The 18,174-nt window shown below is 39.4% G+C and overlaps 1 protein-coding gene across 8 annotated transcripts in view; it reads right to left on the bottom strand.

Annotated features, from left to right (window-relative positions):
* The window catches only part of MAP7 (microtubule associated protein 7), a 127,302-nt gene that overhangs the window by 14,057 nt on the left and 95,071 nt on the right, over nt 1-18,174 (bottom strand). For 5 of the 8 annotated variants that reach the window (XM_055810383.1, XM_055810380.1, XM_055810386.1 and 2 more), the window contains 6 exons: nt 16,131-16,241; nt 10,631-10,744; nt 7,084-7,232; nt 4,307-4,422; nt 3,622-3,902; nt 1,162-1,345 (listed from right to left, as the gene is read on the bottom strand). In XM_055810383.1, coding sequence (XP_055666358.1) covers nt 1,162-1,345; nt 3,622-3,902; nt 4,307-4,422; nt 7,084-7,232; nt 10,631-10,744; nt 16,131-16,241 — 955 coding nt within the window. The remainder of the gene's footprint in view (nt 1-1,161; nt 1,346-3,621; nt 3,903-4,306; nt 4,423-7,083; nt 7,233-10,630; nt 10,745-16,130; nt 16,242-18,174) is intronic. The other 3 variants (XM_055810384.1, XM_055810382.1, XM_055810381.1) reach the window with 2 other exon arrangements.

Below are 18,174 nucleotides of genomic sequence, written 5' to 3' on the forward strand. Positions count from 1 at the left end.
CACCTCTGATAGTACAGAATGACATTTTAATTTTGTTCTCCCTTTCTAGTAACTCATAAGAGTTCATTTATTTTGTTGACAGTGACTCACATGATACTTTCATACACTCAACTCCAAACAAGATCTCTTCCTTCAGAAATGATTAGCCTCAAGACGACCACCACCACCACTTGAGTCAAATGGAGGATTATTTCCTTATATGCATTCCTTTATGCTTATCAGAATTGCAATTGAGCTTCCGTTTTGTATCTCAGCAATGTAAGATACATCTGAAATATTTGACAACTACTATATCTCATTGAAGACCAGCAGTATCTCACTGGTCACAACGCCTTTCCAAGTTAATTTATGAAGGCACTGCACAGACTGAAAACTCCTTTCACTGTGATAGCTGATTATTCTTTACTTTTTGTTTTCAATATTTCAGTCTTAGTATTTATTCACCATATTACTCTTATGCCACAGCAGCTTATTTTCTTTAAAACCCTTTTTGGGAGGGGATCATGTTGTAAGTCTTCTGGAAAGCTAGGCTATTTTAACTGGCCCTGCCTTGTCCTTATGTTCATCAACGTTGTTAAAGAAGTCCAACAAATTCAAGAGGCATGGCATCCCTCTAAAAAGGTGTTACAGCCACAGTCGTAAGTATTCAGATAGCAGATAAGTATCTACTATCCTTTGCTAGTAGAAAACGAGACACAACATCCATTATCCTCCAAAACTGTTGGGGGGCTTGATTTTAAATAAGAAAACAAAAAGGTTTAAGTCGCAGCTGTTGGACACCTGAACACCACCCAAAGTAAGAGACATTGTGCCAATCACAAAGATAAAAACAGCTATGCAGAGTTCTTTAGCTGGAATATGGAAATATAGCCTTGTTAATTTCTGATGAAACAATGAATCACAACAGTAAGGATCTGCTCTCTCTTCCTATCCTATTTTAAAGCACTATTTGGGGTAAGTTTTACCCTTACATACCTGCTTAGGTATATATTGCACTTACAAAAAACCCAACAGGAAAATCTGTTTTCAGGGAGGAACTTGTGCCTCCTGCACTTCAGTACTGTGCTTCACGTATCACAACTTTAACAACAGAACATATACAAGAAGCTGCTAGGAGGCTACTAAAAATGTATCTTATCCACTACAGAGGTCTAGAATCACCTTTCAAACTCTTCCCTCTCCCTCCTTTCTTGCTCCTCCCGTTCCCGCTGCTCACGGGCAAGGCGCCTCTTCTCAGTCAGCAGCCTTGTTGCTTCTTCAGCATCAGTTGTACCTGCGGAGGTCTTTGTGGGTGCTGGGGGTGGAGAAAGAACTGGCAGAGCAGGAGGCAGGGACAGGCTGGCTGCTGAAAACACATAGGAAGGAAAACTAGTTTGTACAGACACAGTAGCCAAGATGACACTCTTTTGAAAGGAACAGAAAATAGTTTAAAATATTCTATAAATATTTTCAAGCTTACGTGGTTTCATAAATGATTCAGAGGAGGAAGAAATTTCTAGATGCTAGGGGTTCATATTCCTTAAGGAAAGTTTCTTTTTACATGTGAAAGCAGCTGCAGTTCAAAGGTTAAGCCAACTTTTCTGTTGGGAGAATAAATGCTGATGGGTGCTCAACAGGAGTTATGCTGACTCAGCAAGACCCTACCATCACAAGTTTGCCCAATTCTGTTCAGTGAGCAGGAAAGAAACATGGTGATATTATATTTCCTTCTGTCTGATAGTCTACAGCTGAAAAGCAGAGCCAGACTTTTTGGTGACAGGCCAGTCACTTTTAGTGACCTCAAACACCAGCTGTCTGAAGTGATCTGCACTGAGGGTAGGACACAAGCTATCATCAATTGTGCAGTTACTCCAACCTGAGGCAACTCATGGGACCAGAACACGGCTTCTTAACAAGCTTTGCCACTATTGGTGAGCCATGGCTTGTGTTCAAATCTTAATAGTGTCTTCACATAAATTCTTCATTCAGGACTAGCTTTGGCCACCTGGTAGAGAAGGTGTTACAGGTTTTTCTCAAGGAAAACACTAGTTCATATTTCTGTAAGGTTGCCTGGCACTCTCTAGCACAGGTACAGAGCACCTCAACTGCACTGTTTCTTGAGAGGCCAGGGACCATTACCAACACACAAGCTAACTGAAGGAAGCATTCCCAGGGTAATCGCATCTGGTAATGCAGACAAACATGGACAGGGCAGACTTTGAACTATCAATGGAATCAGATCCCAATTCTGGGAAGATACATGTAAAATAAGTCACCAGGAACAGCCAGGAAGTGATTTTAAATCTACATTTCTAACCACCCTTTGGAATATTTCAGCATTTTCCTTACCTCACTAATAACTTCCAGCAGGGGTTTCCTCCCTGATTCCCCCCTCATACACCTCATCTATACAAATTCAGCTGCTTTTTTTGTGCTGAACCGTCACATCTGCTGACTCCTCTGCTCTCTTTTTCTATCAAGTAAAAACTATGCAGATCTTTCTATAACTGCTTCAGGGCTTTCACCTCAAATTCAAATGATACTTGTACACCAGTAATTTAAAGAGTTCCAGGGCCTGTTCTCCAGCCCTGGGAGCTGCCACAATTTAGCCGCAGCCAGAGCAGTAATCTCTCATATTACCAGAAGAGGTATTCAGTCACCACTAGGGAACAGTCCAGGCCTGGGCTAACCTCCAAGATGTAGCTAGGAACTCAGAAAATTCTGGGATGGTCAAATATAAAAAGTTAAGTAATTTGATCACCCTAAGGCTTGGGAGCCCTTTAGAGCTACGCTCTTGGTAGCCTTGGGGGCAGAAGGTAAGAAAATGTAGGGGTGCAAATACAACCTGGATCAGAAACATACCAGAGAGCCCTTGTAACAGTTAAACTGTAAAATGACAGCGCTCCTGCATCTCAGCCCTTTGCAGTTCCCTAACAATGGGCCGAGGCAGGGCTGTGCTTCTGAAAGGAGCACAGCTTTGTGCTGCTTGGGGATCACTTCTTGCCTCAGGTGCTGAAGCTGGCAGCATAACAAGTAGGCTGTTTAATGCACACCTGCTCTGCTGTCAGAAAAGGTGATAACAGCTTCCATAAAATCCCTTTAAAACTTCATTGGTATTAGTAAAGTCATGTGAGATATACTTGTAAAAGCCTGAACAGCTCCATCAGTGATCACTGCCTGCTGACTTCCTGGCTCTTGTGACTACACAGCCAGCAGGTACCTGAGCCAGACAGGTTGAAGGCCAGTGCAGTTAACGGACAGAAATCAGCTATGTTTGCCTGCAACACAGACCTAGGAGAATCAGCAACATCCCTCTAGCCTCAAATACTGCACTTGCCCTTCTCCAAATTCTTGCGTTCGACCAGTGGCCAAGTTTTGGCAGTTTGGGCCTCCACCTGCAGTACAAAGCCTGTCCTCTAACCTCCTATATAAAATGCTTAGCCTGAGGCCTCAGTCTTTGGTCCCAACCATTAATTCCTCTGGCTTTGGCAAAAGACATCCCATTTAAAGTGCTGCTCACCACTTCGACTATAGCATCCTTCTCCTTTGCCCTTCTCCACTACTTGTTTCTGTGCTGTGAATACAAACCACTTTTCAATATCTTTATTTTTGACTCTCAGATATTCCTTAACCTCTCCTTACCTTGAGCAAGCTCTGCCTGGACAGTGAGCTCCTCCCGAGCTGCAGATTCTCCAGCACCTGCTGAAGTTCCTTTACTCTCTTCTGCCCCCTCCTCACTGGCCTTTTCGGGCTCCTTTTCTGGTCTTTTCTTCTCAGTCTCTGGTTTGATCTCTTTTTTGACTGGCCGTATGTTGCCAGGAGAAGGAGGACGTGCCTGAGCAGAGGAAACTTTGGAGGAACCAGGTGGGGAAGTTATCTGCTTGGGTGTGCCAGGCAAAAAAGGCAAAGACTTTGATGCATGCCTGTGTAACCAAAGAATGACAATCACGATCAGACATGATCTGCTGGACACCACCTACATATCATTTCTACAATAGCTAAAAATAAAACAGCTTCTCCATTTCTCTCCTATCAAGGAGGACTGCTGGAGCAACTGATTAGCTCTCATGTGAAATGCTTCTCTTTACAGCTCTCCAAACGTGTAAGCACTGAGCCCAGCCACAAGGGAAGAAACCAAATATCTTCCTCCTCCTTCCCCTTTCTCAAAGCAGTAGCAGTATTTTTCTAAAAGCATGAGTATCTTTCCTTTGTTGCAGAGAGAAAGCATCTACATCACCAAGTAAGTTTGCACTGTTTCACATTTAATTAAATGAACAATCAGAGCTGCCTATGGCTCAACCTCCAGCTAAGCATGTACTTGACTTACCAAACTGGAGAGGGAGCTGGTGATCTAGCTTTGGGGTTGGAAGAAAAATGACCTCCTTTAAAGCTGGCTGAGAAGCTGGATGACAAATGGTCTCTTTCCTTTTCTTTTTTGTCCGTCTATAGTTCAGGAAACAAAAAGACAAAGTCAAGCCAGAGTTCACACAGCTAAAGAAAGCAAAGCAAGCTCAGTTAAGGATGAGAGGTTGGGGGGGGGCTGAGAAAAAGCAGTGCTGAGTCAGTAGTTTCTACAGCCTGTTTAGCAAGTTCATTAATATAGCCCCTGCAATCTGACACCACCTGTATCAGTAAATATGCTTTTGACAAGAGTTCTTCTTAAATCATGTTCTCTACTGTCCTAAGATGTAATGGGCTAATTTGCAGAGGCTTATTTTTACACAAGCAAAAAAATTACCTCTTACGGCTTGATCTTTGCTAATTACCGCAGAATGCCTTCCACTACTCCCCATAAACCCAGGATTTCATTTGAAGAAAGAGCAACACCCCCGCCCCAGGCTCACACTTAGTCACAGTCCCTATATAGCATGAGCTTTTTGCTTTCATTTTTATATATGAACACCACAGATGCCCTCAAAGCCCTCAGATGTGGTAAAACAGTTATCCTATTTTTTTTTTTTTTTGGATGATTTCACAGCACATACTATTTTGCCATTGACTCTTGCACATGGTAGCAATTTCCTCTTTTTCCTTCTTCATTTCTCATCTTGGGATTTATTTTTTTTTAAATATTCCTGTCATAGCTCTGGTTTGTATAAATAGAACTATTGATTTAAAGGAATATCAGAGTTTAGGCATCTATATACTTCCTCCATTTAAGAATAGATGAAAAACTTCAGGGTTTTGGAATAATGAGTTCAGACTCTGGGAGTCTGAAGAATGGGAATAATGGAGAGTGCACTGAGCTGCCACTCAGCCAACATGATGCAGAGGGGTTGCTACTCATCATCTTGGCTGAGGCTTAACCACAACCCCTGCAGCACGTGTTTAGAACCTCTAAATGTTCTTCTAAAAGTTCTAAAGCACTGCCTTAGAACCTCACCAGCTGAGAGCTCTGCAATGCTTGTCTCCTGAACTGAAGACCAGGTTAACAACTGGAAAAGAAAGACTGAAAACAACTTCATGAGCGCATAAACCTCCGCTTTATCTTCATAAATCCAAGAGGTATTTTTTGGTCATTATCATTAAAATTAGTTATTTTAAGTTGCCAAAAACATAACTTAATATTAGCAATAGATGTTCTTGATCCTGAACTCATTACTCAGGCCAGCTCTTTAGCAGTATAATTTACCAGATATCTACTGATTAATATGATAATCACCCGAGTTATCAAAGTATTTACATATATAAAGTAAAAACATACACAAAGCATATACAGCCAGCACAAATGCATTACAATGAACAAGAATTTTGACTTGCTAGCAATAACCCTCTATATTAGCTCTACTTTATTAGTCTCAAAAACAGAGCATCAGAAAATTAATATCAATAAAGTAAAAAATCGATTTACTACAAATGTTTACAGAGGAATAAAGGATTCTCCTCATCATACAGGCTACTGAAAACAGCTCTTAACTTGGTCATTTTGTATTAACAACATGTACCAAGGTTTTTTTCTATTTAATTAAAAAAAAAACAACCAACCAAACCAAAACCCAAACCACTTGCAATGAGAAAGACCCCGGAGATTGCAATGGAACAAGTGCATACTATGACATCCCAAAGCTGCATCTTAACTTAAACTTTGATATACTACCCTCTGCCTGGAAGATTAAGTACTGGCTATGATACATGCAATTTTCATTAACACTGCTTCCAACAAGGATGTCAATAGCAGCACTGCCTTTTGACATTTTGCCCATCAGGCCAAATGAAAATGCAAGCACCTCTTACACAATCATTTGCAGAGATGACTTCCCTCTTCTTGCACCGTAAACAAACTCAGGCTGATGAGTACAAGGGAAAATATAACTGCTCAGGTCTAGCAAATTATATCTGAACTGCAGCTGACTGCATCTTCATTGGCTTGGAGCACAGTCAACATGAATTTGGTCTGCCTGTATCGTGCTGTTCTGATTTTCCCTGAAAGCTCAGATCAGTCACAGTAGTGCTACCAAATCATTCAGAATGTACAGCTGATCTGTGGGAAGCTTTGCTTACAAACTATGCTCCTAAAACAACCTCTTCGTTCCCAATGAGGAAAAGTTTACTAGCCTGGTCTCCTAAGCAAGTAAAGCTGAAGTGACAGTGCTCTGTGTGCTCATGTATGTGTGCTCACATGTGTGAATGCTATGCCTTCCCTGCCTCTTTATCCCAGAGGCTCGGCTGAATTTGCTAGAGGCCTCAGAAGATATGAAATTCTACAGGCTTTGCAAAAACAGGTTGCTGGGGAAAACACCACTGAGGGAAAAGCTGCAACAACAGCTTAGGCCTTAAAAGGCAGCAAAGATCCACTTGAGGAAAGGCCACACATGCGGTGACTGCCCCTGAGCCTCATAAGAAGCCAAGGCATCCACTCTGTAAACATGCGTGTTTTTCCACGTGGATTCTTTGGTGCATAATCAGGCCACATCACCACATAATGTACTATATTTCAGTTAAAATCCAGCCAACCGTGAAACAAATTGGAGGGGGTGGGGACAGTGCAGGGGGGAGGATCAGACTTAGACAATATCCTTGCAACTATTCCTGTCCTAATAAGCGATGCAATGAGGTGATCATGACATGAGACGCTAGCTTACATACACATGGTGGAATGCTTACCCCAGCAAGATGCGTTGTTTTCCTACGTCCAACAGCATCAGTAGACGCATAAAGTTTTGCTCGGTCTCCTGGATTCCTACAGTTCATGGTCTTGTAGGACAGAGGACTGATGGGGCTGCAAGATGCTGAACGGGGACAAATGGGGATAACTACGGTGTTGGTTGGTTTTGTTATTTATTAATTTTAATTACAGAGCAGCATTGGAGAATTGACAGAGGAAAGCCAGCAGGAACAGAAACAACCGAGAAAGACAGAAAAGAAAGAAGGTATTAATACATAGAGGAATTCTCAAGTCAGAACCATCATTTGGTACATTAGCTTGGCCACACATACAGTAATGATACAATTTCAATAGGCATTCACATATTTTACATTTGTAAACTAAGAATTTATTTTAAATAAATTAAGAAGTATGCCACATAACTGGGTAGTAGAGAGTAACAATGTTTTCCTGTTAAGCTACACAACTGGTGGTTCTGAAAAAGCAGTGGACACAATGACTGCTCTGACTGACTAGCTTAGTAGATGCACTGACACAAGGTTCAATTATATTTGGAATAGAAAATAATAAAATTGAAAATCAGAATGCCTTATAATTGGTCTTGGAAGTGGAAGAAAAATAAAAGGAGACATACACACAAAGATCAAAACACATTAACAGTACAAAACAGTTTCACCTAGAAAATCAATGATGGCTGTCTACAATTTTTAACAAGTGATGTGATCTTCAAAATCCCTCTTTTAGGAATATTTGAAGCCCGTCCATTTAAGAACTTCTAGTATTTCTTGATAATGCTAGAATAACAGCTGACTCAAATACATTCTCAACAGCAAACTATTTTACACATTACAAAAAGCAGACTAATAACAATAAATCAACTTGGAAATTTGTATTTGAGTACCCAGGATTGCAGTTTTCATTGGTTTGCACAAGGACAAGACTATTACCAAAAGATATCCTGCCAATGGCAGGTTACCAATGTTCTGATTACATATTCAATAGAACCATAACACTGCAAAATGTATTACGGGGAACTTTTTGCAGCAAAGTATTCTCTTGGGCTTTCTCTTGATTTAACAGGAGGAGAAGGCTGGGGAAAACTACGTTATTACTGTAGAGTTTTATTTCTCTGCTCCTGTTTGTCTTTCCTGGTCATTTAATATGGTCTTAGCATAATTATTATTCAGCACGTTACTTGAAGGAAAAGTAAAACTTCTATATGGTATCTTTCCTACACCGCCATCACCACCACTGCTCCCATTGTTTTTTTTAAGAGAGAGAGAAAGAATTACATCCTCAGTTTCCTTAGTAAAAACATCCAACATTTCTTGCCTGTAGATCTCTCTCTAAGCACACGTGAAAGACTGCAGTTCCACATACAGTTAATTCTTTCAGTCTTACAACAGTACAGTTGCTGTTAAAGGAAAAGTTCATCAACTTAACAGTACTAACGCTGAAAATTCTCTTGCACTGAGAGATTGACATTATATATAGAGTCTCATGTAAGTGTTACAGCAATAGCACTCATGCTTGCCTTATCATTTATAGGGATTTATGTTTAATAAGATGACAAACTTAAAAAAACTTCAAAAAACCAAGAAACAAGAAAACAGGGTTTTCTGATTGTGGCTGTTGGTTTGTTTTGTTTTGGGTTGGGGTTTTTTTGAGTGTATCTAAACCAGATTGGAAGCAGTGGCACAATGTATGATTTAAACAGCTTATAATTTATGTGGTTCTCAACCCTCTCTGAATCAATTATCTTGCTGTGCACTAATAATCTGAAGTTACCACCAAGGATGACATCATAAGTATTAAAAGACAAGCAGTTCATTTTCATTTGTATTGCTGCCAAACAATGCTTTAGGAAGCACTCCCAGTGAATCCTGCCTGAACCAACAGGATTACATCTATTCAGAGGAGCTTTTGCAGAGTTATTTAAAAAACATTTTGGTTTTGGAGAGTCATTTTAAAAAGACCCAGACATACTCTTATGCTGCATGACCCTAATAGCTCACTTAAAATTTAAGGACATGAATCCATCTTTAATTTTATTTTAATTTTTTTGCATTGTAACTTATCTTTACAGCCAAAGAGCAGGGTAATTTTCTAGGGAATGACGACAGGCTGGGATGAGCTGAGTGCTCAGAGCACAGCTGTGAGCCATTACCACCACCTGATCATTAATCTCCAGGAAGTGTCCTGCATGAAGGGATTGCAGTTATTGCCCCTAGAGAATAATACCTGGAAAACAATGAGCAGATGGATTATTCTTCCGGGTGGTGCAGTTCCAGTCAGTGTAGGGAAGGCATTTCAGGGAATTACCTCAGCCTGATGACTAACAAATCAGTCATACCTGCTATTTGCAATCTTTCTCAATATTCCATTCAGTTTAGCATTTACTGCACAGAATAAGCAATAGCAGTCACAAAAAAAATCTTCACACTTGCTCCAGTGAAGTAACCACTTACAAAATTAAGACACTGCTTTCTCAACTATTCCCTAATGAAGGGCTGAATTTCCAATGTCCTGCTTGGTAGATGACATTAAGTATTAGTTTTACAAGCTGCTGTTTGTGAAGAGTGAAAAGGAATTCTGTACTTGTAATTCCACTGTTTGCAGAATATCATGTGCATTTTTGCTCCTGCAGCACTACCCCTGTGGAAATGTACTGCAGCCTAATTAGTTATAAGAGTGCTTAGGTAAAAGCTTCTTTAAAAGTAATCTTACCAGATCTCTATTCCTTCTTACCTTCTATGTCCTTTAATCAGAATAAAAATCCTGTCCACATCAGACAAGAAAGACCTGCCTAGACTTAAACTTCCAGCGTGTGCAGCAATATATTATAATGGTAAAGTCCCCAGTGTATGATCATAAAACATCCTATGATAAGATAGGAGGCAGCTGTCACCTGCCTGAAATACATGATAAACAGGTATTACCTAGTTGTCTGCGGAATTCAATTTTGCCTGGTCTTTAAATTACCACCTAGCAATATTTTCACATTTCTGCATGTTGATTTTCCCCTCAGTAAGTACAGCAGGGAGCAGTTTTGGGGTTGCCAGAGAACTTTAGAGTTATTATAAACCCAAACATTTAAATTCACGTGTATTAAATCCACTGCACCCAGGGCCCTTCGACAAGCCTAACTTGTTCCATATGGGAATTGCCTTGGTAGAGTGTGAAACTATTCTTTGCAGCAAGTAGCTCACAGTCTTAGCAGTGAGTGTGCTGAATCAGCTCTTTACAACATTGTGCACATTTCCCTACTGACAGTGTGACATTGTTGTCCTGCATGTAGTGTATTCATTTGTTGTATTGATGAAGAGGCAAAAGAAGTTAAGAAAGAGGTGGTGGGAGAAAGAGGAAAAGGCATAGCGAACAGCTGTACAAATGAGATTTCATGCTGTCATGCAATGTAATCACGGACATTCAAGCTCATTCTGGGATGCTACCATACACTCATAATTAGATCAATAACTTTACAACGTCCCACAGGGAATCTGGAAAAGTGGCTGAGATGTGAAGCCTCTGTTCTCTTAAGTTTACCTGCATCTCCAGACAACGCAGCTGTGCTTTTACTTCGGGCCAGGAATGAGTGAGTGGGCGTCAGGAGCCTGCTAACGATGCTGCTCTCCCATGGACTGAGCTGCAGACGGCGAGCTGAACGTGCATCATACAAGCAAGATGTTAGATCAAACACTTCACAAACAACTGCATGTTCTAGAAGTATCAATATTATCTCCTCACTACTGCATACCACAACAATCTTGAAACTGTCCTTCAGAGATCAAAAGCATACAATCGTGCAGTGAAATACATTTTATTCTTACTCCATTTTAGTAGAGGAATTTGTATAGGAACACATATATCTGAACTTTTAATTTTTGTTACTGCCTGTGGCATTTACAGCAAACTATTAAATCAATACTGGTATTTTACACATATGCCCCATTCCCTATTTGGAATGATAGCATAACTTCTATACTAGAAAAGCAGTTGCCACTCCTAAATACAGACTTGGGCAGAGACGTTTGTGTCCCAGACTCTTTCTACTCATATGGTAGTCTTTTAATTCCAAAAAAGACCAATTACTAAAACATCTTCCAAAGTCTGCAAGCCTAGCTAGAAAAAACAAAGCAGGTTGCTTAGTACTATACAGAGGATTGTGTCAAAGAGATTTTATCAAAGCATCTCAAAAGAATACAATGCACAACTGCAGATACCAAGCTCAGCACCTACAGTTGTCTCAGTAGTACATGAAGTCACAGAATACAGTAAGTACATTTGATCGTTAATTCTCTGTCAAAAAAACCTGCCAATGATAATTTTCAATTTAGAACAGTAACAAGAGCCCATTTTTTGCCGTTAGTCTGTTTTGGAAACACTACACATTGACCTGGCTGCAATCACTCCCTTGCCTTGCTTTTCTCAATACTACTTAATGCAAACTTAGCTTGCAAATATATTCCTTTTGCCTTGTAAAATTTGACCTTTTAAAAAAAAAACAACAAACAAATTATATAAACATTGATCAGGATGAAGTAGTAACCAAAAGAGCCCTGAAGTTATTTTTTATATTGAACTAGATTTGTTTTTGATACTCTGATGCAACAATTTGTATTATAATGAGCATCACAAAATGAAACATTCAACTAGTTCCCATACTAGTTCATTATGATAAGCTTATACCATAGCAATAATCTTGATGTTGCACGTGAAATCAGGTCTTCTTACATTCCAGCATTCACTGGCCCTAGTTTGGTGTTTATGGCAACAAAACTGCAGCTTGAATTGATGAGGCTTTCTAAAACATTCATTGAAGTGAATAGCTGTAATAAACTTGAGATTAATTTGCATTTTTAAAGGTAGACATCCGTCACACTTAATAGCCATAAACTCTGAATCTGTCTTTAATTTACTCCATGCTGAGCCCCATGAATAGAGGGGCCGATCTCAATCTCATCCTACGAAAATACAATTGCCTAATCTGCCCTTAGTGCTGTTTTTCACTTCTCAGATTGCTCCCCTAAATTCTGCTAACTCAATAAGGGGCATTACTATAGAAATACAGGACTCTCAAACACAGCAGGCTCTCTAGATAAGTGCCCTTACACAATATACTACTGCCAGAGCTCTTTGTGATGAATGATTCTGTTCTGCATTGGTACAGATTATAGAGAGACACAGAATATCCTGCAGAGACCTCCATTACAGCACACACATTATCATTAAGCTTGTAATTTAATAATGAAGAAAAGTCACAGAACTACAATTAAACTGGATGCAATAATGGTAAAAATTTTGGCTTCCTTTCTTCTCTGCACACCATGCTCACTCACTATGATCATGGTTTAAAGCTACTGTTGCAAGACAAGATTCTTTTTCGTGATCTCAGACTTTACTAGGTAAGGCTCACAGGCATGAGTACGGATGACAATGGAGAAATTCTTCTACCGTAGTTTAACACAAAGATCATACAACTTCAGAAAGCAATCCCTGAAATTTTACGCCAGTACATCAGTACTACATTATCAATTCGAGTTCATCTGTATGGCTGCAAACAGCTGATAAGTAAATGTCACAATGTAATATAGCCCTGTGGGGCAGCCACAGACCTTACACAAGGCCCCAGAGATGAAGTAGTCTCAAGAGGACACAGCTCAGAGACTGATGACATTGAGCACTGAATTGCCACGATTCACCTATCCCATGTCATTTACCCTAAAGGTGAGTATAGTTTAATTCTCTCTTCTCTTTGCCCCTAACACAGAGGCACTTATATCCACATCACTTACTGGAAGCAACCGTGTGCCCACAGCATCCAACTTACAGCACTGAGGCAGGGTTTGGGAGTGAGCTAGCTGGTATGCATCAGCGGTGAGCTAAGAGACACCAACAAAAACTCTTCTCCATAAAAGCAATGGGCCTGATTCAGAGCTGTCAAAATAGTTCTAACCAGGACCTTGGAGTGAAGTCTTCCATAAATCTCTAAAATGGGTTTAGATCAGAGTTCATTTAAATAAAACTTGGCTTTGTGGATCAAGGTCACTACATACTGAATTTTCCAAACACACAGCTCCCTGAAAGTGTCAAATAGGATGCTTTCAATACGGATTCTAAATGTTAGTAGTATCACCATTAACCTAGAACAGACAAACTTTTGTGCACTGAGTTCCAAGTACAAGAGTATTAACACTTAAATACACTGAACAATTTAATTTTGGTATCCAATTCACACTGAAGCAAACTGAATACGAAACAAAGAACATCCCAAAATAGTAAGAACAACTTCAAGACAATGAGGCCAGGTGTGGGGTTTTTTTGCTCTTACTGTTTTTAACAACTTAGGGTGATGTTTTCAATATTCAGTCCTTCAAAGCAACAGACACATAAGGGGAAAAAGTATTTTTTGTTCTCACCCTATGTTAAGCTATCGCTCTTAGGGCTGTTTGTGCCTTTTTTCCACACAGGAAGCACATTCATGATAAGGTTGCTGGTGCAAGCAAGTACCTCTATCCCCAGCTACAAGCAGGTTAGTTTAAACAGATCAAAGATCTTTATAGCCTAACTTGTAACTGAAAAACACACAAAGTCCGAGGGAGCTGACAACCGTGAATTGATTAAAGTAATCTGTATTTGTCTTCAGGATATACAAAATGAACACTGGAAAGTTGTCTTAGCTGCGGCAGAGTGAATTGCAAGTGAGCAAACAGCAGCATCTGACTAGTTCTAGGAACAAGTGGGAAGCAGGTATTTAACAGGCCTCCTGATGAGGACCATGAAGGAGACTCTCACTGATAATAGTGGTGGCTGCTCATACAGAGCCACAAACATGGTGAGCAGATGGGGAAAAAATCTACTCTATGCTTAGATTCTCTTTCAACATGAAACAATACTGGAGCCCCTGAATTTCTTCTATAAAGGTGGCAGAAAAAGGTGATGCAGTGGTTGAGACCACCACCTGTTTGAAAGAAAAAGCACTGCAGAGATGAGAAGGAAGACAGCTATGGTACGAGTTTTCCTTCTGAAAACTAATAGTGTGTAATTCATACCTTATCTAAAGTATTATCTAGTTGCTAAGCTTTCCTTAAAGAGCACAATTACCAAATTTATTGGTCAACAGCAACTTTCTCCACATGAATGTACGTATTCATGTTTTGTTACAGCTACTCAGACTTGTACCACTAACATAAAAGTATATTGAGAAGCCTAACTGCCCCGTGGTAAAACTGGCATAAAGAGCAATACTATACTTAGAAAGGAATTAACCAGTCTTTTGGGCAATTAGTAAATGAAAACTTCTGTCTTTTGCTGGGCCAACCCCCACCCCACCCCAGCCCCCCCCCAATAAAAAAAATATCCTGTCCTTCAAATGGAAAAGAAGCGCTGCTTAACAGAAGACGTGTTCTTGATGACAGCTATAAGCCACTTAGGGTAAGCTTATCATCCTCATCTCCAGCTCACTGTTTTGCAGGTGGGAGTATGCACTACAGGCAAAGTGTGTTCGGGTGCCCTCTGGAAGGTGAAATGGGGAGCAGACAGAGCTTTCCTTTAAGCACTTGCCTTAAGATGTGGAGGCCACCGGAGAGGCCAGTGGCACTTCTCCAGATAGATGTTCAACTAGGTTTAGGTATATGACTTTGCACAGGAAAGAGGGTATTTACAGTGTTTGGATTTGCCTTTCATGGACTCAAAGACACAAAAGACTTCTGAAGAGTTCTGTGCTCTTAAGAATGCCTCAACTTTTAAAATTTTTTACATGTGGCCATCACTTCCATATTCCTTCCCTTCCCCCACTGCTAGACTGCCTACTATTCAGTCTAACTGCTGAATTTGAAATTCATGGCAAAAACTATAACACAATGAGTTACAGTCCACAAGAGACTACCCTTCATATTTAATGCCTCCCCCTGTCCCCACAGGATCTTTCGTCAAGGAAGTATCCCCTGGCATACAACAGCAAGCATTGGAAAAAAATATATATACACCTGAAAAGCTAATAAAATCAAAACTGACTGAATTTCAACATTTAGAACAAAAAAATATGGAGTTTTGTAATAGGTTATTTCCTAATATGATGTTGTATTTTATGCAAGTTACCAGATTCTACATGGCTCACCAAGTCAACCAGATACACGCATACAAGCATGCACATTAAAACATGGCACTTGGTTAAGTTATAAAATAATGATATCTACCAATCAGTTTTGCAACACAACCAAAATTACATTCTAAAAATTGGCTTTTAAAGCATGCATTTGTCTGGATTGAAATGGGACATAACCTCTCATTCTCAGTAGAGGACAAAAAAACCCAACCCTACCAAGTCCTTTTCTGTAAAGGTCTTTGCACGAGACATACAAGAGACATTATTTTATAAAACTCCTTTAAGCTCAATACTTCAATCTCATAAATCCTCAGAACAGAGGCAGCAATTCAGCTATGTTAATTTTTTAAAGCTTGATGGTTTATCAGTTGTGTAGAGTTGCAAACATCAAAAACATACGCTGAAATAAAGCAATCTTTGAAAAGTAACTGGACACAAAAAGTCAATAAACAGACTATATGAAAAGCACCCATACCTCTTCAATAAAAATAACCAGAAATGGTAATAAAAAAAGCTTCATGCAACATGTTCTTAGATATTCAAGAACTACTACCAAAGAAGAAAGGAAAGCAAAATAATGACAAATGGCCTAATGCAAATAAAAAGTCACACATGATTGCATGCACTATGGAGCAATGTATTCTTTCAATAGTTGTACCTCATTTACTAAAAACCTGACAGAAGCACTGCTTTTATCATTTGCTAAAGGAAAATTGTTTAGGTAAGTTCTCTTGTTTTAAAAAACAAGAAATACGTATTTCTTCTCACAGGAAAAAATGTTCAACCATTTACTTTTCACATTTGAAGTCTTTTCACTCCCACTTAGATGAAGCACAGAAAATGACTTCAGAAGCTTGTTTTATGTGCAAAGTAATACATCAATATAGAACATTCTTTCTTGCTTTTTTTTTTTTCCTTTTTTTTTCTTTGAAACTGTACCTCTGTCTGGAGAATTTAGTAATGTTGCAGATGAGGAGGAGAGCCGCTTGTTAATGACTGGATCAACATGTTTCGAAAGGTTCATTGTTGAAACAGACCGCCTGTCTGGATCTAAAACAAATGGAGATAATGCTAATTGACAGCCTACATGCAGTAGTGCAAGTTCCTAGCTCACTAGCGGGAGGAGGAAAACATGACTAGGTCACTCCTGCTCTACCACAAAGAACTTTCAAAATAGAATGGAAATCTCAGCAGACTTTGTACAGTTGACTCAAAGACTGGGCACAAAACCATTTAAGTTTAATGTTTAAAATACTCTGTTTATTGACTGTTATTGATTATCATTTGATCAGGTTGAAATCCAAGGATTTAATGGAGGATCTGTAGTGGGTACTAGTAGACAAGATGATATTTCCTTGTTCCTTTCAATATACTTAGAAAAACCTTACTCATGACTTACAGTAGAAAGCTTCAGGGAAGGACCAACATGATGGGAAATGTGAGGTTATTAATTAAAATAACCGTTAGCACCTGAATAAAATGTGACATTTGACAGGGCACTGTTACTAGGCAGGTGGTCAATATCATGATAATATAATGCTAAAAGATTAAAGGAAGATTAGTGCACAAGGGAAGCAAGAGTAAGCACAAAAGGAATTAAAAGATTTAGTTAAAAATCCCATAGTTATGTATAAGTGCTAAACTTCCCACCGCAGTCATTTTCTACCTGCTGTGAATGAAGTTGTAGTTAGTCAATCGAAAACAGCACACAGCTTAGCAGATAAAGAAAATTAATCTCTGTGGAAGGCTACACTGCTTTCAATGCACATGCCTGGAATGTATGCAATGCAATACTAAAAGGTTTTATTTTGCTTTTAAGTTGTGTACATTTTAGAGCAATATTGCATCATTTGCCTGCACAACTGCTGCAGAGGCAGCGTCTGCACCCTACTGAGGCTGTGATGGTTATTTCAATACAGGTCACACACACTTTGTACATGTGTGTCACGTGAATGGCAACGTCTGCTAGCAATGGCAGAAGAACAGGAATGAGCTGAACAGGCTGTTGATATGCTTTTTGTTGTCTCAAAAAAAAAAAAAAAAAAAAAAAGCTACAGGCATCACCTACATGTCCTCCACTGCAAATTTCCATTTGGAAATTTGACATTCAGAAGGTGCTGGGAGAGTCAATTCTGCTTGCTTACATTTTAGCATGTACTGAACCTCAGCACTACTCAGCAAAGCATTCAACCATGCTCAAATGCAATGAGGTTTGACCATATGCCTAAATGCTCTGCTGATTCATATTCTGTGTGTGCAAAAATATGTCCACATACCATTTTGGAAGCAGATACAAACTCAGGACACTGACAACATGAAGGATGTTGCTGAAATATTATCTTCAGTTTTTTATTTATGACAAGTACACCAACATTCTATTTACCTGTTCTGACCTAGTGGATTAAAGTACACTCACTGTGTGCAAAAAATATTTTATAGAAATACAGTACACAAAAGGTACCTTTACTCTCCCCAGATCTATAAACTGTATAGGATTCACTATAACTGGTTGGAACGAAGAAAGATTCTCCTCTACCCCATGTGATTATTTGCTCACTTTGCCTAACGTTAGAATGACCCAGTGAGGGTACAGAATCAGCAAACTGGGTATTGGAAGGGGGATAAAATTCAGAAGTGGGTTTTTAAAGGAAAAATCTAAACATTATAGACAAGAACAAGGCCTCTGTAGGCTAGCAAGATTATCCCACATTTATCTATGGGGTATACTGAAGAGCGCTGTGTGCGACTCAGTACTGGAGAGAGGATACTCAGGCTTCATATGCACAGATCTTTGTCAGAACAGTATTTGTGCGAATGGGATGGGGCTTTTGATTTATTATATTTAATCTATAGCTGAGAAAATGTGTAGGATATCAGTAGAGCCAAAAAGTTTCTACAGTTGGCATAAAGGACGTACTGCATAAACCAGCTTTCGGACAATGCCAAATGACAATATGAAAAGTCACCTTTTGTATTTGGTATG

Source organism: Falco peregrinus, chromosome 7 (genome assembly GCF_023634155.1).
Source record: "Falco peregrinus isolate bFalPer1 chromosome 7, bFalPer1.pri, whole genome shotgun sequence".
Lineage (NCBI taxonomy): Eukaryota > Metazoa > Chordata > Aves > Falconiformes > Falconidae > Falco > Falco peregrinus.